Source organism: Erinaceus europaeus, chromosome 13 (assembly GCF_950295315.1).
Source record: "Erinaceus europaeus chromosome 13, mEriEur2.1, whole genome shotgun sequence".
In the NCBI taxonomy this organism is placed as follows: domain Eukaryota; kingdom Metazoa; phylum Chordata; class Mammalia; order Eulipotyphla; family Erinaceidae; genus Erinaceus; species Erinaceus europaeus.
The window spans coordinates 84,301,046-84,324,615 of NC_080174.1; the positions used below are offsets into that span (position 1 = coordinate 84,301,046).

A 23,570-nucleotide genomic window follows, 5' to 3' on the forward strand; every position below is an offset into this window, starting at 1 on the left:
TCTTGTATGTTAAAATGGTATACTGTAGGGGGTCGGGCAGTAGCGTAGTGGGTTAAGCACATGTGGCGCAAAGCACAAGGACTGGAGTAAGGATCCCGGTTCAAGCCCCCGGCTCCCCACCTGCAGGGGAGTCGCTTCACAGGCGGTGAAGCAGGTCTGCAGCTGTCTGTCTGTCTCTCCCCGTCTCTGTCTTCCCCTCCTCTCTCCGTTTCTCTCTGTCCTATCCAACAACGAACAACATCAACAATAACAATAATAACCACAACAAGGCTACAACAAGGGCAACAAAAGGGGGAATAAATAGTCTCCAGGAGCAGTGGATTCATGGTGCAGGCACCGAGCCCCAGCAATAACCCTGGAGGGGAAAAAAAAAAAAAGGTATACTGTAAATAAATGTAACTTCGCAGCAGAATTTGCCTTTGAGCAAGATGTCTTTTCATCAGCTCGCACAGGATGAAGGTAGCTACGTTGGCGGTTTTGCGGTGGTCGAGTACCCCACTGCAGAGAACACTGAGGAAGTGCAGCGAGCAGCGGACGGCATGGCCATCAGGGGAAACAGAGTCCAGGTTTCTTTCTGTGCCCCTGGAGCCTCGGGCCGAAGCACACTGGCCGCACTCATTGCAGCTCGACGTGTGGTGAGTTGGTTGCTCTTTGTAGGATGCAGAAACCTTCTGATACTGCTGCGATCTACTGAATCATCTGATCATTGCGCCTTCATTAGACTTCCAGTGGACACAGACACCCCTTTTAAGAAACAGTGGCGGGAGTCGGGCTGTAGCGCAGCGGGTTAAGCGCAGGTGGCGCAAAGCACAAGGACCAGCATAAGGATCCCGGTTCGAACCCCGGCTCCCCACCTGCAGGGGAGTCGCTTCACAGGCAGTGAAGCAGGTCTGCAGGTGTCTATCTTTCTAACTCCTCCTCTCTGTCTTCCCCTCCTCTCTCCATTTCTCTCTGTCCTATCCAACAACGACAACAACAATAATAACTACAACAATAAAACAACAAGGGCAACAAAAGGGAATGAATAAATAAATAAAATAAAATTAAAAAAAAGAAACAGTGGCTATCGGATTCCTCTGCCAGGTCAAACCAGGAGTCCTTGGAAAAGGAAAAACTCAGTAAAGTGTGTTAATCTTTCAAAGACTTGTGTTGTTTTAAAGGAATTAATAATAAATAATAAATGTCTGTTTCCCTATTCTGTGCATTTTGAATGCAATATGCTTCTCTAAGCCAAAAGTGTTCAGAAGTTCAAAATAATACAAGTAGAGGAAGATTTTTGATCACATGCACATTTTTTTTTTTAGCATAACTGCTTAATCTTCCAGGTTCTTTAGATTTATTGATGCAAAGGGGAAGGGAGGGAGAGAGGGAAAGAGAGAGAGAGAGAGAGAGAGAGAGAGGGAGGGAAGGAAGGAAGGAGAGAGAGAGAGAGAAGAAACACCAGAACATCACTCTGGCACATGCTATGCTGGGAATTGAACTCAACACCAAATGCTTGGTAGTCCAGTGCTTTATCCACTAAGCCACCTCTCATACCACTGCTCTTCCCTCACTCCTTCCCTTCCTTTTTCTCTCTCTTTCCCAACCAAAACATTGATCAGGTCTGGTTAATGCTGGTAGTGGTGGTGGTGGTGGTCAGGTGTGGGAGTTGAGGTTGGGGATTGAACCAGGGACTTTGGAGCCTGAGGCATGAAAGCCATTTTGCATAACCATTGTGCTGTCTCGCCTGCCCTGCCATCTCTACTTTGTCTACAGTTCCCAGCAGACAGACTGCCTCTTCACAGTTTTGACTCTAAGCACTTAGTGGCATGCAGATCTCTTTGTTGAAAGAAGGAAAGGGTCTACTTTTGAAGGAATCAGGCAAGAGTCTGTGAAGAAGGTGACAACTGATTGTGACATGAGTACTTTAACATGTATTTTCATCTTAATTTATTATTATTGGTTTATTTAAAATTTTAAAAATATTTATTTATTCTCTTTTGTTGCCCTTGTTGTTTTCTTGTAGTTATTATTGTTGTTGTTATTGATGTCGGTGTTATTGATAGGACAGAGAGAAATGGAGAGAGGAGGGGAAGACAGAGAGGGGGAGAGAAAGACAGACACCTGCAGACCTGCTTCACTGCTTGTGAAGTGACTCCCCTCAGGGGGAGAGCTGGGGGATCAAACCTGCCTCCTTATGCTAGTCCTTGAGCTTTGCACCACCTGTGCTTAACCTGCTGCGCTACTGCCTGACTCCCCTATTATTTATTTTTTATTTTTTGAGAGAGATGCAGAGAGAGAAAGACACAGAGAGAAACACCAGAACACTGCTTAACTCTGGCTTATGGTGAGGCAGGGGATTGAACCTGGGACTTCGGAGCCTCAGGCATGACAATCTCTTTGTACAACCATTATGCTATCTACCCCTGCCCCTATTATTTATTTTCAATAGAGTACTGTGCAACTCTCTTATAATGTTCTAGGGGATTGAACTTGGGGCCTTTGGTACCTCAAGCATGAAAGATCTTTTTTCGCTTTGCCATTATACTATCTCCCCATCCCAGCATTTTGAAATGTATTAATTAACAGCGGACAGGATTGCCAAGGAAGTATTTTTTTCTTTTTTAAAAAGAAATATTCTTATTTATTTATTATTAGATAGAGACAGAGAAATTGAGAGGGGAAGGGGAGAAAGACAGAGAGAAAGAGACAGACAGACACCCACAGACCTGTTTCACCACTCCTGAAGCTTTTCTCCTGCAGGTGGGGACCAGGGGCTGGAACCTGGGTCCTTGTGCACTGTACTGTGAATGCTTAACCAGGTGTGCCACCTTTTGGCCCCAGGAAGTATTTCTTTAGCCTGAGACATATATGTTGAAATAATATTCATGGTGTGTTGAACCCAATTTTGTTTTTATCGGCTAAATCTGCCATCCCTATAGAAAGTGAGTGAGTGGTTGCACACTGACTGAAAGAAACCTTCCCAGCAGTAGGATGAGTTGAACTTGCAAGCAAGTGGGAAGTGAGGGGGGCGGGGGACGATGACGACGACACACTGGAAGTCTGAAGAGTGTCTGGTAGTCTGATACCAGAGCATGGAGAACTGATAATGCTCCAAGAATAAGCCTGCATATTTTAGGCTTCAGTAATTTTTTTTTTTTTTTACCAGAGCACTGCTCAACTCTGGCTTATGGCGGTATGGGGGATTGAGCCTGGGACTTGAGAGCCTCAGGCATGAAAGTCTCTTTTTTTTTTGGCCTCCAGCGTTATTGCTGGGGCTCGGTGCCTGCACCATGAATCCACTGCTCCTGGAGGCCATTATTTCCCCCCCTTTTGTTGCCCTTGTTGTTGTAGCCTTGTTGTGGTTATTAGTGTTGTTGTTGACATTGTTGGTTGTTGGATAGGACAGAGAGAAATGGAGAGAGGAGGGGAAGACAGAGAGGGGGAGAGAAAGACAGACACCTGCAGACCTGCTTCACCGCCTGTGAAGCGACTCCCCTGCAGGTGGGGAGCCGGGGGCTCAAACCAGGATCCTTATGCCGGTCCTTGCGCTTTGCGCCACGTGCGCTTAACCCACTGTGCCACCGCCCGACCCCTACATGAAAGTTTCTTTGCATAACCATTATGCTGTACCCCCACCCAGGCTTCAGTAATTGATCTCCTAATTTTTATTGAAAATAATTTTGATTCAGTCTCTAGGTATGTATTTAAATTTTTTAAAAATAATTTCTATCATTGGTGGCTTAACACTGGTTTGTAAACTTAACAGATTTCAGGTTTATAATTTCAAATTTTCATATTCACATAGAGGAGTGTGTATGTGTATGTACAGTCCACTTTACCTACCACCAATGTTCTTAATTATAAAATTGTTATAATATTTAATAGCAAAAGATGAAAGAAAATAGTTGGTAAAACAGTACTGCAAAAAAGCAAAAACTTTATGATATTTTCTGTTTTTTTTAAATTTCTTGGGGGATTAATGTTTTACAGTCGACAGTAAATACAATAGTTTGTACATGCACATTTCTCAGTTTTCCACATAACAACAAAATATGCATCTAAAATTATAGAGAAACAGAATTCAGATATGTCAGGTCTTTCCCTTTCAACTGTGAAATTTTATGAACTGAAAGTAAAGCAGGTAGAAGAAAAAAAAGGTATGGAACTGCCATCAATGTGGCAACAATGACTGCTACAGGATAAGAGAAAGGAATTTAAAAGGCATTAAAAAAAAAAAAGAATTCAGCCTGCGTTTGGTCATCAGGGTGGGATGTATCAAGTGTACAAGCCAGGCAGTGACTGGATCAGAGTTAAGCCATTGAGAGAAGGTGGTCTGGGGGTGGTGGACATGAGCTGTGTGGGAGACAGGGTGAGAAAGCACAGGTAGGAGACCCTTAGCTCTTTCGCTCCTTCCTAGTCCTTCTTCTTCTAGCGTTTGCCCTTCTTCCGTAGCCAGTCAACAGCGTCAGGTTGAGCCTGATGTCAAGTTTCGAGACCTCCTTTGAATCTGGAGAGGTGGCAGTCGTTGACTATGTGGGTCATAGTCTGTCTGGAGCCGCAGGGGCAGTGCGGGTCGTCTCTGGCTCCCCAGCGATGGAACATAGCGGCGCACCAGCCATGGCCTGTTCGATAGCGATTGAGGAGGGCCCGATCATAACGTGCTAGGTCAAAGCCGGGTTGACGCTTGCAGGGGTCTGTGATGAGGTGTTTGTTCTTGACCTCAGCTGACTGCCAACTCTGTTTCCAAGAGACTGGAACAGAGAAGTTCAGTGTAGGCGTAGGGGACCAGACCGGGTGACGAGACGTCAAGCGTCGGACAGGGTGGGCGAAGATATCCGCGTAGATTGGCAGGTCCGGTCGAGCGTAGACGCGGGAAATGAACTTAGATGATGCCGCATCCCGACGAATATCTGGCGGGGCGATGTTGCTAAGAACTGGCAGCCATGGGACCGGGGTGGAACGGATGGTTCCAGAAATGATCCTCATGGAGGAGTATAATTTGGAATCGACCAAGTGGACATGGGGGCTACGGAACCATACTGGGGCACAGTATTCTGCAGTGGAATAGCATAATGCCAGAGATGATGATCACAGTGTGGAAGCGCTCGCGCCCCATGAGGAGCTGGCCAGTCTTGCAATGATGTTATTCCTCGCGCCCACCTTTGCTGCAGTTTTTATGAGATGTTCGTGAAATGACAGGGTGCGATCGAGAGTAACGCCAAGATAGACTGGCTGGGCTTCCTAGTCCTTGGAGTTCATGTCTGGTCCTTTTTTTTTTTTTTTCCTTCCTTCTCCTTCTAGGATTTACTGTCTTTTTTTTTTTTTTTTTTTTTTTGATGGCATAATTCACTTCTCCAGTTATTCTTTGACTATCAGTTTCTTTCTCCTTCTTCTTTTCCTAGTTAAATTCCCTTTGTTGGATGGGATTTGTGGAGTATGTGAATTGGACTCCATTAAGTCCTTTACTTACTTTTGTAGCTAGGACACTGTCTCCTTGGAGAAAAGCAAACGGCAAACGCGGTGTGGTGTGGCTTGGAGCCTCGACTGAAGACCGAACATACTTCAGACACATGGCTTGTGTTTGTATTTGGTCCCCCAGGACACCTGAAGTTTGTCTCATCTCTGCTACTTTCTTCCTTTTCCTACAGTTTCTCTCTCCCCACTGCCCTTCCCCTTCTTCCTATCAGGGGATCATGGCTCCTACTTTATAGAACTATAAAAGCCAAGTGCTACGAATTCATTCAAGTTTCTCCTGTGTTTCCGCACTCCCCAAACTGCACTTCCATTTTTGAAGATTTATTTATATAAAAGAGAGGATGGGAGAGGAGAGAGAACCAGAGCACTGCTCAATGCTGGCATAGAGTGTTGCTGGGAACTTAGCCTGTGACTCTGAGGACTTTGACTCACAACTTAGTGTTGTTCTTTTTTTTTTTTTTGCATCCATTTTCTCTTTTTTTTTCTTTTAAATTTTCAATCTTTATATTTTATTTCTTTTTAAATATTGTATCAGCTTTACTTGTTTTATTAATTAGTTTTAGGGCTGCGGATTATCGTGATAATACTAGCCCTAATGAGTTGACTGGGGGGAGATCAAGCCATCTAATTCATGTAAAGATTAGAGTAATGCCAACTATATTGTTTGAATGGTTACTCTTTGCAATGCTTATTTCTAATTGATTGTTCTTTCGAACTGTATGAAAATCTGTTATCCTTCCTAGGGTGTCTGTTAGATTTACGTAGCATTCTTTTAAAAACACTGTATTGATTGATTGATTGATTGTACACCAGAGCACTGATCAGCTCTGGCTAGTGGTAGGGAAGGAGATTAAACCTTGGACTCCGGAGCCTCAAGAGTGAGAGTCTCGGGAGTCGGGTGGTAGTGCAGCAGTTTAAGTGCAAGTGGGTTCAAGCTCCCGGCTCCCCACTTGCAGGGGAGTCGCTTCACAGGTGGTGAAGCAGGTCTGCAGGTGTCTATCTTTCTCTCCCTCTCTGTCTTCCCCTCCTCTCTCCATTTCTCTCCGTCCTATCCAACAAGGACGACAACAATAATAACTACAACAATAAAACAACAAGGGCAACAAAAGGGAATAAATAAATATTTAAAATATATATATACATATATAAAAAAGAGAGTGAGAGTCTCTTTGCATAACCATTGTGCTCTCTACCCCCACCCACTTAGCATTCTTACTGTGTCCTGTCGTTGACTCTGCTGTCTCATACAGGTGTTTCACTTTGCTACCTACCCCCCCCCCACCCCCACCGGCTTTACTCTAATTATCATCATTTTGTGAATGTGTAATGTCCCTTAGTGGCAGTCAACTTCCTTGTCTGGGCTGGGAGAGCTTGAGCGTAGATGAAGCTTTGGCTTACAGGCCAGGAGGACAGATAAGGACCTAGGACAGAACACTTGTGTTTTTATCATCTAACCTGGACTGTAGCTTTCCCGATCCCACCCACACACGTGTCCCTGAGGGAGCCCCTCCATTCTTCTCCACTCCTCACTTTGCTCTTCTCTAACTTTTGTTTTCTTCACTTACCCTGCCGGGCAGGAGGAAAGAACTAACAGAGTTTGGAGGTGGGGAGAATTTTCTAATGCCTGCCATGTAGCGTGACATGATCCTTCCTGTCTCTGACTTTGCTGCCACTGCGGTTGGTGGGGTGACTGGTCCCATTGAGTGTCTCTGAGCTGATGCTATTGTTTGCTTGTGGTTTTGGCTCTGGAAAGTGATGATCCTCCAAGGGCAGTGTGGAGGAAGCAGCCTCTGTACACAGTGGAAACTACTGCTTTAGACTACCTTGGTGGTGGCTAGAGGCTCCTTCAGGCTCCTTCAGGCTGTTGGTGTCTGCTTCTGCTTTGGGACTTTATCTTTTTAAAACTTTTTCAGCCTTCATGTCAGGTTCTCAGGTCCACAGATATCCCCTTTCAATCTCATACCTTCTGTTTTGAGAAAGGGATCCAGTTGTCCTTCTCAGTTCTCTGTAAATGAATAAAAAAATTTTAAAAATTGTATTCCTGGTGGAGGGTAGATAAGCATAATGGTTATGCAAACAGACTCTCATGCCTGAGGCGCCAAAGTCCCAGGTTCAATCTCCTGCACCACCATAAGCCAGAGCTGAACAGTGCTCTGGTTAACAAAATAAAAAAAAAAAGGGGGGGGGAATATATATATTTGTGGTCTGGGAGGTGGCACAGTGGATAAAGTGTTAGACTCTCAAGCATGAGGTCCTGAGTTCAATCCCCAGCAGCACATGTACCGGAGTGATGTCTGGTTCTTTCTCTCTCTCTCCTCCTATCCCTCTCATTAATAAATAAAATATTAAAATATTAAAAAAAAACTTGTATTCCCAAAGCAACCTAGATTGCTACACCTAATATTAACATGATAATGTCTTCTATCAACATATTCATACCATACCAATTATTTAGTAAATGTAAGTAAATTCTGATCTCCTTTCTCTTTCTACCTATATCATATGAAGAAATTTTGTCCTACTTAATTGTCTCCTTAAAGCCAATTTGTATTTGAGAGTTTCAGAGGATGTCACTGTATGCTAAAATATCCTAGCACTTTCAAATTAGTTTTTTTACTTACTATTAATAGTAGGTTAGCAGATTGTAAGTTACAGTACAGCTCCACACCATACCCACCGCCAGACTTCTGTCTCCCCACTTCCCAAAGAGAATCAGCATAGTTTTGTATAGATGTTGGATATCAGTCACTTCTCTGATGTGTGATGTGCAAATATCCTCTCCCATTTACTCTGTTGCCTGGTTGTCCTGGTGTAATTTGTTTTTGATGTGTAAGAAGGTTTTTAGTTTTATGTAACCCAGTTGATTTACTCTTGTTTTCAATTCTCATGCCCAGGGGGCTGAGTCTCCAAATATACCTTTGATGTGAAGGTCCTACAAAGTTTCACCAACTTGGACTTTTATAAATTTTAGAGTTTCTGGTCTAGTCTCTAGATCATTAATCCATGATCCATTAATGACTTGACCTTGGTGTATGGTGTTAAGTGGTAGTCTAGTCTCACTTTTCTGCATGTGGCTGTCCAGTTTTTCCAGCAAAATTAGTTGAAGAGACCTTCTTCTTCTTCTTCTTCTTTTTTTTTTTTTTTTTAAAGAATCCATTTATTTATTCATGAGAAAGATAGGAGGAAAGAAAGAACCAGACATCACTCTGGTACATGTGCTGCTGGGGATCGAACTCGGGACCTCATGCTTGAGAGTCTAGTGCCTTAGCCACTGTGCCACCTCCCGGACCACTGAAGAGACCTTCTTTACCCCATTGAGTGGTTTTGGGTCTTTTGTCATATATTAGGTGGTTGTGTAAATATGGGCTCATTTCTGGGCTTTCAGTTCCACTCTATTGACCCAAGTGTCCATTTTTATTTCAGTAGCATGCTGTTTTGATTACAATTGCTCTGTAGTATAAACTGAAGTGGGGAGCGTGATACCTCCGTATTTCCCCCCTTTTTTTCTTAGAAGTGCTTTGGTAGTTCATGGCCTTTTATAGTTTCACACAGTTTTTTTTTTAATAAGTTGTTTGATTTACTTGAAAAATACCCTTGGGGTCTTGATAGGAATTGTGTTGAAACTGTAGGTTTCTTTTGGTAGAATGGCCATTTTAATAATGTTTATCCTTCTGATCCAGGAACAAGGAATGTTGTTCTACCTCTGTGTGTCCTTCTCCATTTCTTTTAGCAATGTCTTATAGTTTTCTCTTTCTTTCTTTCTTTTTTTCTACCAGAGCACTGCTCAGCTCTGGCTTATGGTAGTGTGGGGTATTGAACCTGGGACTTTAGAGCCTCAGACATGAGAGTCTTTTTGCATAACCATTATACTATCTCCCCACTTGCCAGTATTTTTTTTTTTCCTTACCAGAGCACTGATCAGCTCTGGGTGTCTTATAGTTTTCATTGTAAAGGTCCTTAACCTCCTTTGTAAGACTCACTCCAAAGTATTTTGTCTTTCTGGGTTCTATTGTAAATGGGATTGCGTCCTTTATTTCCCTTTCCTCTAACTCCTTGTGTATATACAGAAATGCCACAAATTTATGTGTATTGATTTTGTATACTGCTACTTTACTGAATTATTTTTCAGTAGGCTTTTTTTTTCCCCCTGTGTTGGAGTCTTTGAGGTTCTCTAGGTATATTATCATGTCATCAGCAAATAGGGATAGTTTGATTTCTTGCTCTACCACTGATGTATACCCCATTTCCTTTCCAACCTGTATACCTGTATACCTGTATACTTGTATACCTGTGATGTCTCTTTCTTGTCTGATTGCAGTGGAGATAGTGGACATCCATGTCCTGGTTCCCGATTTTAGGGGCAAAGCTCCCAGCTTTTCCTCATTAAGAATGATATTAGGGGAGTCAGGCGGTAGCGCAGAGAGTTAAACACCAGAGGGTTAAGCGCAGGTGGTGCAAAGTACAAGGACTGGAGTAAGGATTCTGGTTTGAGCCTCCGGCTGCCCACCTACAGGGGAGTTGCTTCACAGGCAGTGAAGCAGGTCTGCAGGTGTCTATCTTTCTCTCCCCCTCTCTGTCTTCCCCTCCTCTTTCTATTTCTCTCTGTCCTATCCAACAACAATGACATCAATAACTACAACAATAAAACAACAAGGGCAACAAAAAGGAATAAATAAATATTAAAAGGAGAAGGAGGAGGAGGAGGAGGAAGAGAATGGTATTAGCTGTGGATGTGTCAGAAATGGTCCTTATTATGTTGAGGAATGGTTTTTCTATTCGCAATTTCTGCAGACTGTCATAAATGGGCGTTGGGTCATGTCAGATGCTTTTTCAACACCAATGGGTCTGACCATGTGATTTTTATCTTGTTGTTGATATGATGAATGACATTGATTTGCAGATGTTGAACCGTCCCTGCTTCCCAGGGATGAATCCCGCTTGGTCTTGGTGAATTATTCTCTTGATAATAATTGGATTCGACTTGCCAAGATCTTGTTCAGGATCTTTGTTCCCAGTGTTTATCCGAGATATCGGTTATAGTTTTCTTTCCTGGTAGAGTCCTTTTGTGCTTTGCCGGGGGGTGGGGGGGCGGTGAAAGTGATGTTCACCTCATAAAATGTGTTTGTGAGTCTGTGCTCTTCTTCCATTTTCTGGAAGAGTTTAAGGAGAATTGGTGTTATTTTCTCTTTAATATTCTCACACAATTTTTTTTTTTTTTTTTTAGTAAATCCTCTGGGTCTCGGCTTTTCTCTTTTTATAAAAAAATTAATTATTGGATAGAGATTAATTGAGAGTGGAGGGAGAGATAGAGAAAGAGACAGAGAGACACCTGCAGCACTGCTTCACCACTCATGAAGCTTTCCCCCTGCAGTTGAGGACCAGGGGCTTGAACCTAGGTCCTTGTGCACAGTAATGTGTGTACTTAACCAGGTGTGCCACCACCTGGCCCCTGGGCATGGGTTTTTATTCTTGGGAATCTGTTTTTATTACCAATTTAATGAAATAGCCTAATATTTTTAAGTAGACTATCTTTTAAAAAATATGTATTTATTTATTTATTTTCCCTTTTGTTGCCCTTGTTGTTTTATTGTTGTAGTTATTATTGTTGTTGTTATTGTTGTCGTCATTGTTGGATAGGACAGAGAGAAATAGAGAGAGGAGGGGAAGACAGAGACAGAGAGGGGGAGAGAAAAAGAGACACCTGCAGACCTGTGAATCGACTTCCCTGCAGGTGGGGAGCCGGGGCTCAAACCAGGATCCTTATGCGGGTCCTTGTACTTTGTGCGGCGTGCGCTTAACCCACTGTGCTACCGCCTGACTCCCTTAAGTAGACCATCTTATAATTAGGAATTCTGGTTGAGTGTGTATCACAAATGGATAATATAAATAAAATCATGTTTATCATAAAATCGATGAGGTACATGAGCGTTCCTGTTAGAAGCCTTTGAAGTTTTTATTGCATCTCTGTCCATAGTTCTAATGTTTTCTCTATCTCTATTCTTTGAAGATGCACAGTAATCAAAAGGGCTTACTTCCAGAACCAAATCCTATGCAAATCATGAAAAGCTTAAACAACCCAGCCATGCTACAAGTTCTTCTCCAGCCCCAGCTCTGCAGGCGAGCTGTCAAACCAGGTAAGCTCCATGTGTGCTGCTTAATATAAGATGTCGGCCTGCAGCGTGGTGGACAGTTCTTCCAGGAGAAAACGCATTTAAATAAGTGTAATCCTGGTAGTTTCCTGGGACCTGTTAATGGATTTTCATTAATGATCTGAAGTGATAATGTTTTGTCTATTTTTGGTAGATACAATTTGCTCATGTGTTTCCTGATTTATTAATAAATGTCAAATAGTAAACTTTCAGTTTTTTTAAATTTATTTGTTTTATTTTTTCCCTTTTGTTGCCCTTGTTATCATTATTGTTGCTATTGTTGTCGTCATTGTTGGATAGGACAGAGAGAAATGGAGAGAGGAGGGGAAGATAGAGAGAGAGAGGGGAGAGAAAGACAGACACCTGCAGACCTGCTTCACTGCCTGTGAAGTGACTCCCCTGCAGTTGGGGAGCCGGGGGCTCGAACCTGGATCCTTACGCTGGTCCTTGCAGTTTGTGCCACATGTGCTTAACCCGCTGCGCTACCGCCTGGCTCCCGTAAATTTTCAGTTTTAACGCCTGTGCTCCCCGGTGACACGGTTTCTAGATTCGATGATAATTATATCCTGCTTTGTTACAGATTTTATCTGCAAAGGATATGTTTTTCTATAATTTTATTGATTTTTTAAATAATTTATTTTCCCTTTTGTTGCCCTTGTTTTTTTTACTGTTGTTGTAGTTGTTGTTATTGATGTTATCATTATTGTTGCTATTGCTGTCGTCATTGTTGGATAGGACAGAGAGAAATGGAGAGAGGAGGGGAAGTCAGAGAGGGGGAGAGAAAGACAGACACCTGCAGACCTGCTTCACGGCCTGTGAAGCGACTCCCCTGCAGATGGGGAGCCGGGGGCTCGAACCAGGTTCCTTACCCCGGACCTTGTGCTTGACCCCATGTGTGCTTAACCCGCTGCACTACCGCCGGACTCCCGTAATTTTTTTTTTTTTTAAGTAAGATCACTTTGTTGGGCTAAAGATCTCTTTTTTCCTTAAAAAAAAAAAAAAAAAAAAAAATATATATATATATATATATATATATCTTCTTTCTTTCCCTTTTTTTCTCCTTGTACCAGTCTTTCATACATGCATAATTCCACTGCTCCCATGTCATTTGTTTTCATTAAGAAAAATTCATATAGCAAGAGAGAAACAGGGAGGCGAGATAGACAGAGAGGGAAAGATACCACAGTACTGCTTCACCTGGTGCTCTCAGGTGGGGCCAGGACTGTGAATTGGAAGGTGTGTGCCCTGCCTGTTGACCTACTTGGCCTTGTTCTTTGCCCTTCCCTTTCTTTTCTGTCATAAAATTGTTTCACTGTACAGGAAACCACAAAACGTTATTAATTAAGCTGAAATTGTTTTGTGAGTTGACAGACTTCATCGTATTGATACATATTAAATATCTACCTATTAAGTATTCAGAAATGAGTTTGTTCACCTTTTAAAATGCACATATATAGAATGTATATGACAGCATTCTAAGAGAGTGATTTTCAGGGACAAGGAGGTGGTGCACCTGGTTAAGTGCACACATCACAGTGTACAAGGACCCGAGTTCAAGCCCCTGGTCCCCACCTTTTGGGGGAAAGCTTCACGTGTGGTAAAGCAAGGCTGCAGGTGTCTCTCTGTCTCTTTCTCTATTTTTCCCTCCCCTCTCACGTTCTCTCTATCCAATAGTAAATACAGTAAGAAAAATAGTCAAATAGTAAACTTTCAGTTTTTTAAAATTTATTTATTTTATTTTTTTCCCTTTTGTTGCCCTTGTTGTAAAGAAAAGTAAGAAAATTAAAAATGAATTCCTATATTCAGCATCAAAGTACTATAGAAGTATATCTAAATTATGGGCTTTTAAAAAGATTGTCCATACTTTTACATTCTGAGCTATCTTTAATAATTGCCAATATCATTTTTGTCTCTTTTAAACCTGGTGTTAAATACTCTCCACTCTGGTTTTCTGCTTAGATTGACATATGGCCTTAGGAGCTCATAGTTCTTTATTTTAGAGCATCTGCCATAAATTTATTTATTGATTTAATTTATTGACTAGAGACAGATAAATCAAAAGGGAAGGGGGAGAGAGTGTGTGAGAGAGACTGAGAGACACCTGCAGCATGGCTTCACCATTCATGGAACTTCCCCTCTCCAGGTGGTGACTGGGTGGGGTGGGGCTTGAACCTGGGTCCTTGTGTACTATACCTGGTGTACCACCACCCAGCAGCAACTATTACAATATTAAGTAAGGTGTTTTCACCACTGGAGAAATTATTTCACCACACATGATTTCTTTTGTAGATTGGCCAGGGAATCAGATAAATTTGTATATCACTTCAGCATATGTTAAATTTCTTGACAATTATGTCAAGTTTCTTCATGTTCATGAAGGACTTGTCTTACTAATAAGTCCCATTTTTTTCTCTGTGTGTTTGTGTGTTCTTTACTGATCCTTAGCTATATTTCTTTTTTTTAATTTAATTTATTTATTCCCTTTTGTTGCCCTTGTTTTATTGTTGTAGTTATTATTGTTGTGATCGTTGTTGGAAAGGACAGAGAGAAATGGAGAGAGGAGGGGAAGACAGAGAGGGAGAGAGAAAGACAGACACCTGCAGACCTGCTTCACCGCCTGTGAAGCGACTCCCCTGCATATGGGGAGCCAGGGGCTTGAACCGGGATCCTTATGCCGGTCCTTGTGTTTTACACCACCTGCGCTTAACCCGCTGTGCTACAGCCCGACTCTGTTATATATCTTATTACATCTTGAGCCCCTCCCAAAGGCCTCTGAGCAAACTGACATAACATTCAGCATAAAGAATCATATTTCTTAGGGACTGAGTGATGGTGCGCCTGGTTGAGTTCACATGTTATAATGCACAAGGACCCAGGTTCGAGCCCCAGTCCCCACCTGCAAGGGGAAAGCTTTGCAAGTGATGAAGCAGGCCTGCAAGTGTTTCTGTCTCTCTCCCTCTCTATTTACCCCTTCCCTCTCAAAAGAAAATTTTTTTTTTAAAGAATCATACTAGTTTGTAGCTGTGTGGATATTACTTACATATTGGTTTGCCAGAAAAGTCATGGGCTGTTTTTCTCTGTAAAAATGTGCTATAACTTTCCCGACAACCCAATCCACCTACCTATTATTCTATCCTGCCCCACCCTTTTTTTTTAAACACAACACCCATATTTACTTCCTTATTGTGTGAGCTCCCAGAAGAAGGGCACAGAGGTAAAGGTGACCTGTCTTGGGTTTCAAGCATCTATAACAATGTGAAGGCCAGTTAAATATTTGTCTACTGATTAAACCCCTTCTGTTGTGTCTCTGGATCACATGTTATATGTAACTTGTTATTTACCTATGTTCTGGTCTCTAAATTCTTTTTTTTATTTGTTCCCTTTTGTTGCCCTTGTTTTTTTATTGTTGTTGTAGTTATTGTTGTTATTGCTGTCGTTGTTGTTGGATAGAACAGAGAGAAATGGAGAGAGGAGGGGAAGACAGAGAGGGGGAGAGAAAGATAGACACCTGCAGACCTGCTTCACCGCCTGTGAAGCGACTCCCCTGCAGGTGGGGAATCAGGGGCTCGAACTGGGATCCTTACGCTGGTCCTTGCGCTTTGCACCACGTGCGCTTAACCCGCTGTGCTACCGCCCGACTTCCAACCTTAAAAAATTTTTATTTATAAAATGGAAACAATGACAAGACCTTGTGTATTGTAACATGTGCACTCAACCAGGTGCACCACCACCCAGCTCCATTTCTGTTTTTTTTTTTTACCTGAATAATACTGTATTCACTAAAAGATTTGAAAACATAACACTTAATAAATGAACCTTTCTATTTTTCCCTTCCTGCTCACTCTGAAATGATTTCAACATTTTATTTTTGCCAAATTCTTCTATATACTATAAGTGGATGACTATTCTTCTTACTTATTTTTAAATTTTATTAGAGATTTAATAATGATTAACGAGTAGATTAGATAGCAGGGGTACAATTCCCACCACCAGAGTTCCAAGTCCCATCCCCTCCACTGGAAACTTCCCTATTCTTTATCCCTCTGGGAGTTGGACCAACATTTTTATGGGGTGCAGAAGGTGGAAGGTCTGGCTTCTGTAATTGCTTCTCCACTGGACATGGGTGTTGGCAGGTGGATCCACACCCCCAGCCTGTTTCTGTCTTTCCCTAGTGGGGCTGGGATCTGGAGATGTGAAGTTCCAGGATGCATTGGTGAGGTCGTCGGCCCAGGGAAGTCAAGATGGAATCGTAGTAGCGTCTGCAACTTGGTGGCTGAGGCTTCAGTGCTTCTGCAGATGTCTCAGCTGTAGTTGGTGAAGTTTGTTAAAACTAAGGGGCCAGGCAGTGGCGCACCTGGTTAAGTGCACATACCACAATGTGCAAGGACCCAGGTTCAAGCCCCTGGTCCCCACCTGCAGGGAGAAGTTTCACTAGTGGTGGAATAAGGCTGCAGGTCTCTCTCTGTTTCTCTCCCTCTCTGTCTCCCCCCTCCTCTCAATTTCTCTCTGTGTCTATCTAATAATAAATAAATAAAATTAGAAAAAAAAAATTTCTTTTTGAAAAGTTTGTTAAGACTAATAGTTGTAGATATTTATTGTTTTTGATAAGAGTTTGGACTGTCTGCCCTTATTCCATGGCCATACCTCCTGGAAATTATGACAGCTTTAATTTAGTCAATTTTTCCTTTAAGTCCTAGAAAAAAATCTTGCTTTATAGTTTCAAAGTTTGTTATGGAATACATAGACATTCAAGGTTGTGTATCCTGTTACTGTGCTGAAACCGTTATCATTAAGAAGTAGCTGTCTCCCTCTCTGCTAGAATATTGCTTTACGAGTAACTCTTCCTATTAATCTAGTCTTCTTCACCACCTAAAGGGAATTTGCCTTAACCAAAAACAAGTTTTTTAATTTTTTTTCTTGATTTCCTTATTGAGGGATTAATGTTTTACATTCAACAGTAAATACAATAGTTTGTACATGCATAACATTTCTCAGTTTTCCACATAGCAATACAATCCCCACCAGGTCCTCTGTTATCCTTTCTGGACCTGTACTCTCCCCCCACCCACCCCAGAGTCTTTTACTATGGTGCAATACACCAATTCCAGTTCAGGTTCTACTTGTGTTCTCTCTTTGGATCTTGAAAAACAAGCACTTTTAAAATAGTTTATTAATTTCATGGAAAAGAGAAAGAGGCGGACCAGAGTTCTGCTCTGGCAGATGTGAACCTAAGGCTTTATGCTAGCAGGTTCGGAGCCTTTCGACTCTGTCTATTCAGGCGCAGAAAGGACTTCCTTTTGTTTTCATTTTTCCCCCATTTTTTTCTATTTCTCTTTCTTTTTCTATTTACATATACTTGATTCCACCACTCTGGCAGGCCCTTAATATTATTATTGTTTCTGTATTTTTATTTTATTAGTGATTTACAAAATATGAGACATCAGGGGTATAATTCCACACCATTCCCACCACCAGAGTTCTGTGTCCCCTTTCCCTCCATTGGACACTGCAGCAGTTCTCCCAAAGTCACAAGATATGAGCCAGCTGTTATTTACATACGTATATGTGTGCGCGTGTGCGCGCGTGTGTGTGCGCGTGCGCACGCGCCCATTTCCCCCTATGGTCTTGCCATTCTAAGTCACATCTGTTACTACTTCCTAGTGTCCCTCCCTCTTTTCCTCTCCTCTCTCTGGATCCTGGTGACATTCAGCAGGTTCAGAGCCTTCTAGTCATCCTTTTCTTCTTTTTTTATTATAGAAAGATATAGAAAAAGGAAACAGAGAGAGAGGAGAGACACTGCAACCTTGTTCCACTATTTCTGCAGGTGCTCTCATGTAATGTGCGAGGCTTAGACCTAAGTTCTTGAATATCATAAAAATGTGCACACTACTGAGAAAGCTATCTTTTTAACAAAATTATTTGTTTATTTTTATATAATTTTTATTTATAAAAAGGAAACACTGACAAAAACCATAGGAGAAGAGGGGTACAACTCCACACAGTTCCCACCACCAGAACTCTGTATCCCATCCCCTCCCCTGATAGCTTTCCTATTTTTGATCCCTCTGGGAGTATGGAGCCAGGGTCATTGTGGGATGCGGAAGATGGAAGGTCTGGCTTCTGGAATTGCTTCCCCGCTGAACGTGGGAGTTGGCATGTCTATCATACTCCCAGCCTGTTGAGAGAGCTATTTTCTAACCCAGAAAGTATGTTACAAAAGAATGAGGTGGGGGGGAGCAGGTGGGTTTAGCACTTGGGTGCACTGGGTTAAGTGCACATAATATGAAGTACAAGGACCTGCACAAGGATCCCGGTTCAAGCCCTGGCTCCCCACCTGCGGGGGGGGGGGGGGTTTCACTTCACAAGCGGTAAAGCAGGTCTGCTGGTGTCTTTCTCTCTCCCTCTCTATCTTTCCCTCCCCTCTCAATTTTTCTCTATCCTGTTCAATAAGTTGGAAAATAAAAAATGGCCTCCAGGAGCAGTGGATTCGTAGTGCTGGCTCCGAGCCCCAGCAATAACCCTGGAGGAAAAAAGAAAAGGAAAAGAAAAGAAAGTCTTCAGGGGCTGGGCAGTGGCACACCTGATGAAGTGCACACATTACAGTGTGCAAGGACTCAGGTTCAAGCCCCCTGATCCCCACCTGCAAGGGGAAAGCTTCACAAGTGCTGAAGCAGGGCTAAACGTATCTCTCTGCAGAAGTGTGGATTATGGGGCCGGGTGGTGGCACACCTGGTGGAGTGCACAGGTTATAATTTGCATCAGGACCCAGGTTCGAGTCCCCAGTCCCCACCTGCAGGAGGAAAGCTTCACAAGTGGTGAAGCAGTGCTGCAGGTGTCTTTCCGTCTCTCTTCCTCTGTATTCCCACCCCCCTTCCCTCTTGATTTCTGGCTGTCTTTAGCCAATGAATACATACAGATAATAATATAAAAAAAAGAAGTGTGTGAGATATTATGTCGTAAACTTTTTGAAACACTTTCTAAACCTGACCTTTTGTGATTGGTAAGTATTATATTGCCAGATAATTTATTTAGTTTTTAAATATTTATTTATTCCCTTTTGTTGTTTTATTATTATAGTTATTATTGTTGTTGATGTTGTCTTTGTTGGATAGGACAGAGAGAAATGCAGAGAGGAGGGGAAGACAGAGAGGGGGAGAGAAAGACAGACACCTGCAGACCTGCTTCACCACCTGTGAAGGGACTCCCCTGCAGGTGAGGAGCCGGGGGCTCGAACCAGGATCCTTATGCCAGTCCTTGCACTTTGCGCCACTTGCGCTTAACCCGCTGCGCTACCGCCCGACTCCCTAGATAATTTATTTTTTCTATTACAGTTTCTTATTATTTACCAATACCTAGAGGAGATCACTTCTTCTGTCTCCTGCCATATAGTGCTTATGTAATTTGATGCGTGTGCTCGTATTTTCTTATTATTTACCAATACCTAGAGGAGATCACTTCTTCTGTCTCCTGCCGTATAGTGCTTATGTAATTTGATGCGTGTGCTCGTAAACAAATTTCAAAAATAACTTTTTCCCTCCCATGACTTAATATCCATCAACAGGGTCATAAGATTACAGGGGAATGGTGCCACACTAGACCCGCCACCAAAATATGCTCCCTCCTTACCCAACGGTGACTACTGTGGTTCTCACAGAATTTTAGAGACAGCTAGGTGACTCTTCTTATTTATGTATTTATTTATTTAGCGTCTTCATGTGTTTCAGTTCTCTATAGTCTACACGGGAGTAGACCTTCCAGTAGTAACTAGGCAGACTTAGTAAAGACTACTGTTGCAATGAATTTCTTTAGCAACTACGTGCAGTTTTTTATTGTGTCAAGATTCTGTACACATTTCTTTCCTCAAATAGATTGTAAGTTTTTATAGTTGACAGAGATTATACATCTTCCTTACCACCACCTCCACAAGGACATTTTAGATATAGGTAACATCGGGAGTCAGGCGGTAAAGCAGCGGGTTAAGAGCACCTGGTGCAAAGCGCAAGGACCAGAATCCTGGTTCGAGCCCCCAGCTCCCCACCTGCAGGGGAGTCGCTTCACAGGCGGTGAAGCAGGTCTGCAGGTGTCTGTCTTTCTCTCCCCCTCTCTGTCTTCCCCTTCTCTTCCATTTCTCCCTGTCCTATCTAACAATGACAACATCAATAACAACAACAAAACAAGGGCAACAAAAGGGAATAAATAAGTAAATAAATATTTTTTAAAAATAGGCAATCCCCCACACCTATGGAAATCTAATCTTTGACAAAGGGGCTCAGACTATTCAATGGGGAAAGCAGAGTCTCTTCAACAAATGGTGTTGGAAACAATGGGTTGAAACATGCAGAAGAATGAAACTGAACCACTGTATTTCACCAAATACAAAAGTAAATTCCAAGTGGATCAAGGACTTGGATGTTAGACCACAGATATAAACTATCAGATACTTAGAGGACAATATTGGCAGAACTCTTTTCCGCATAAATTTTAAAGATGAAACGAATCCAATTACAAAGAAGACTAAGGCAAGTATAAACCTATGGGACTACATCAAATTAAGAAGCTTCTTCACAGCAAAAGAAACCACTACCCAAACCAGCAGACCCCTCACAGAATGGGAGAAGATCTTTACATGCCATACATCAGACAAGAATTTAATAACCAACATATATAAAGAGCTTGCCAAACTCAACAACAACAAATAACCCCATCCAAAAATGGGGGGAGGACTTGGACAGAATATTCACCACAGAAGAGATCCAAAAGGCCAAGAAACACATGAAAAAATGCTCCAAGTCTCTGATTGTCAGAGAAATGCAAATAAAGACAACAACGAGATACCACTTCACTCCTGTGAGAATGTCATACATCAGAAAAGGTAACAGCAGCAAATGTTGGAGAGAGTGTGGAGTCAAAGGAACCCTCCTACACTGCTGGTGGGAATGTCAATTGGTCCAACCTCTGTGGAGAACAGTCTGGAGAACTCTCAGAAGGCTAGAAATGGACCTACCCTATGACCCTGCAATTCCCCTCCTGGGGATATATCCTAAGGAACCCAACATATCTATCCAAAAAGATCTGTGTACACATATGTTCTTGGCAGCACAGTTTGTAATAGCCAAAACCTGGAAGCAACCCAGGTGTCCAACAACAGATGAGTGGCTGAGCAAGTTGTGGTTTATATACACAATGGAATACTACTCAGCTGTAAAAAATGGTGACTTCACCATCTTCAGCCGATCTTGGATGGACCTTGAAAATATCATGTTGAGTGAAATAAGTCAGAAACAGAAGGATGAATATGGGATGATCTCACTCTCAGGCAGAAGTTGAAAAACAAGATCAGAAAAGAAAACAAAAGTAGAACCTGAACTGGAATTGGCGTATTGTACCAAAGTAAAAGACTCTGGAGTGGGGTGGGTGGGTGGGGAGAATACAGGTCCAAGAAGGATTCAGAGGACCTAGTGGGGGTTGTATTGTTATATGGGAAACTGGGGAATGTTATGTATGTACAAACTATTGTACTTACTGTTGAATGTAAAACATTGTTTCCCCAATAAAAAAAAGAAGAAAGTTTAAAATAAATAAATAAATAAAAAGGTAACATTGTGGGTTCAATTCCTGTACTAAAAGATGGAAATAGTTTTGTTATGTTAAGTGCTAGAGAAAAAATGCTTATTTTGTTGTTGTTGTTGTTGTTATGACAAAGCCTTGGAATTTAAAAAAAAATTTTAGGATTGAATCATAAGGTAAGGAACCTGTCAATTTATGTATAATAACACAGCCAATATATTATTGAACTTTCAATGAATTCAGTAAAAGTTTAAAGAGATACGTGTACTCTTATCAGAAGCTTGATGTTTCTTTCTTTTTTAATTTTAATTTTTTAACTCCACACATCGTAGTGCTCAGCTCTCACTTTTATTCTCTTGAAGCAGTCTTCGGAGCACACCACAGCCTGCCACGTCTCCTGAATCCAGCCATCTCCTCCGCATTCTTCCATTTGAGTAAAGCACCTCAGGTATATAAACACCATTGAACACTGAAGCATACAAATCCTGGAGAGAATGTTCTGCTCACTTAAAGTTTTCCTGAAGTTAAATGCGTATTTTGTTTTTTAAAATTCTGAGTGATGTGGGCTGGGCAGTAGCGCACCAGGTTAAATGGTGAAACAGGTCTGCAGGTGTCTTGCCTCCTCTCTATCTTCCGCTCCCCTCTCAATTTCTCTCTGTCCTATTCAACAACAACAATAACAACAAGAATGGAAAAAAGATGGCCGTAGGAGCAGTGAATTCATAGTGTAGGCATCGAACTCCAGAAATAACCCAGAGGTAAAAAAAAAAAAAAAATCTGAGTGATAAGTATAGCCTCATAAAGACATCACATAATGAACATCTCGGGATCAAATTAAGCTCATCAGAGTTGTATAATTATATATATATATATATTCTATTTGCAGAACACTCAGAATACTCCTCACTGTAATACCACCTAGTTCACCTAGGTGTTTGGCCTCCAGACACCTTCACTAAGGTCATCTCAGAGCTTCTTGTATTTTCCCTTCATGTGTTCACCACCGTATATAATTTGCTTTTATATCTTGTCTTTGGGACACTATGAGATCGATAAGGGCAGGCCATACTATTTTATTTCTCACTCTGTAGCACAGTGCCTGGCGTGTCAAAAGTGTTCAGGAAACCCTTCGTGCATGATTCAGTGACTCAATAGATAGCTGAGTCATAGTCTTTAAAGCTCCTCACCTCTCTATTAAGAGAATTAACTAGTGTTTCTTGAAGTTGCAAAGTGGGATATTAAGAAGCTCTTGTTCCTTTGTTCAGATCAACTAACTGGACAATTGAACTTTAAAATGAGTTGGCTTGTAACTTGTAGTTTTCCACAGTTAAAGCGACCTGATGTTTTGTCATTTTTCACAGAGCTCACTGATGAGTAATGCACCTAACTTACTCCTCCAGAATCTTGCTCACTTACAACAAGTAATGAAATCTGAGAATTTCCACACTAATAATGTAAGTATGAATCCATTTTTCTCTGAAATTGATTTCTGTTCTTCCTGTTGTTGGGCTCTTGGTGAATGTGTGTTGTAGCCTTTTTTATTTTTTTTTGGTGGTGGGCATGGGTGGGCTAGCTGGATGCCCTTGCCCACACAGTTTCACTCCTCCTTGGTTGATCCCCCTCTTCAGAGATAGATTCAAAAGAGAAGGAGAAACGCCACAGCATCAGAGCGTCTCCCAAGACAGTGACACCCCCCTGTGGTGTTGGGGCTCAGCCTTCAACACACCATGTGCCCTAGCTGCTTTTTCTCCAACGCAAAGTTTCATTTATTTACTTATCCTAGGATTTATTTATATTTATTTATTTATTTATTTATTTATTTAAAAAAGGAGACATTAACAAAACCATAGGACAAGAGGGGTACAACTCCACACAATTCCCACCACCAGAACTCCATATCCCATCCCCTCCCCTGGTAGCTTTCCTATTCTTTATCCCTCTGGGAGCATGGACCCAGGGTCATTGTGGGTTGCAGAAGGTGGAAGGTCTGGCTTCTGTAATTGCTTCCCCGCTGAACATGGGCGTTGACAGGTCGATCCATACTCTCAGCCTGTCTCTCTCTTTCCCTAGTAGGTCCCTAGTAGCTCTGGGGAAGCAGAGCTCCAGGACACATTGGTGAGGTCGTCGGTCCAGGGAAGTCTGGTTGGCATCATGCTAACCTCCGGAACATGGTGGCTGAAAAGAGAGTTAACATACAAAGCCAAACAAACTGTTGACTAATCATGGACCTAAAGGCTATTTATTTATTTATTTATTTAAGAGGTGAAGAATTAGAACCTCACTCCAGCACATGAAGTGCTTAAGATAGAACTCAGGACCGTATCCTTTTAAGTCCAACAGGGAAACCACTGCACTATCTCCTGGGCTGCAGTGTGTGTGAGAGAGAGATGAGAGACT

At 42.0% G+C, this 23,570-nt stretch overlaps 1 protein-coding gene across 7 annotated transcripts in view; it reads left to right on the plus strand.

The window, feature by feature from the left end:
• RAVER2 (ribonucleoprotein, PTB binding 2) overlaps window positions 1–23,570 on the plus strand; it is a 99,558-nt gene that overhangs the window by 44,003 nt on the left and 31,985 nt on the right. For 3 of the 7 annotated variants that reach the window (XM_060206357.1, XM_060206354.1, XM_060206351.1), the window contains exons 4-7: window positions 444–635; window positions 11,465–11,591; window positions 21,506–21,621; window positions 22,535–22,627. In XM_060206357.1, the coding sequence (XP_060062340.1) occupies window positions 444–635; window positions 11,465–11,591; window positions 21,506–21,621; window positions 22,535–22,627 (528 nt within the window). The remainder of the gene's footprint in view (window positions 1–443; window positions 636–11,464; window positions 11,592–21,505; window positions 21,622–22,534; window positions 22,628–23,570) is intronic. The other 4 variants (XM_060206353.1, XM_060206352.1, XM_060206355.1 and 1 more) reach the window with 4 other exon arrangements.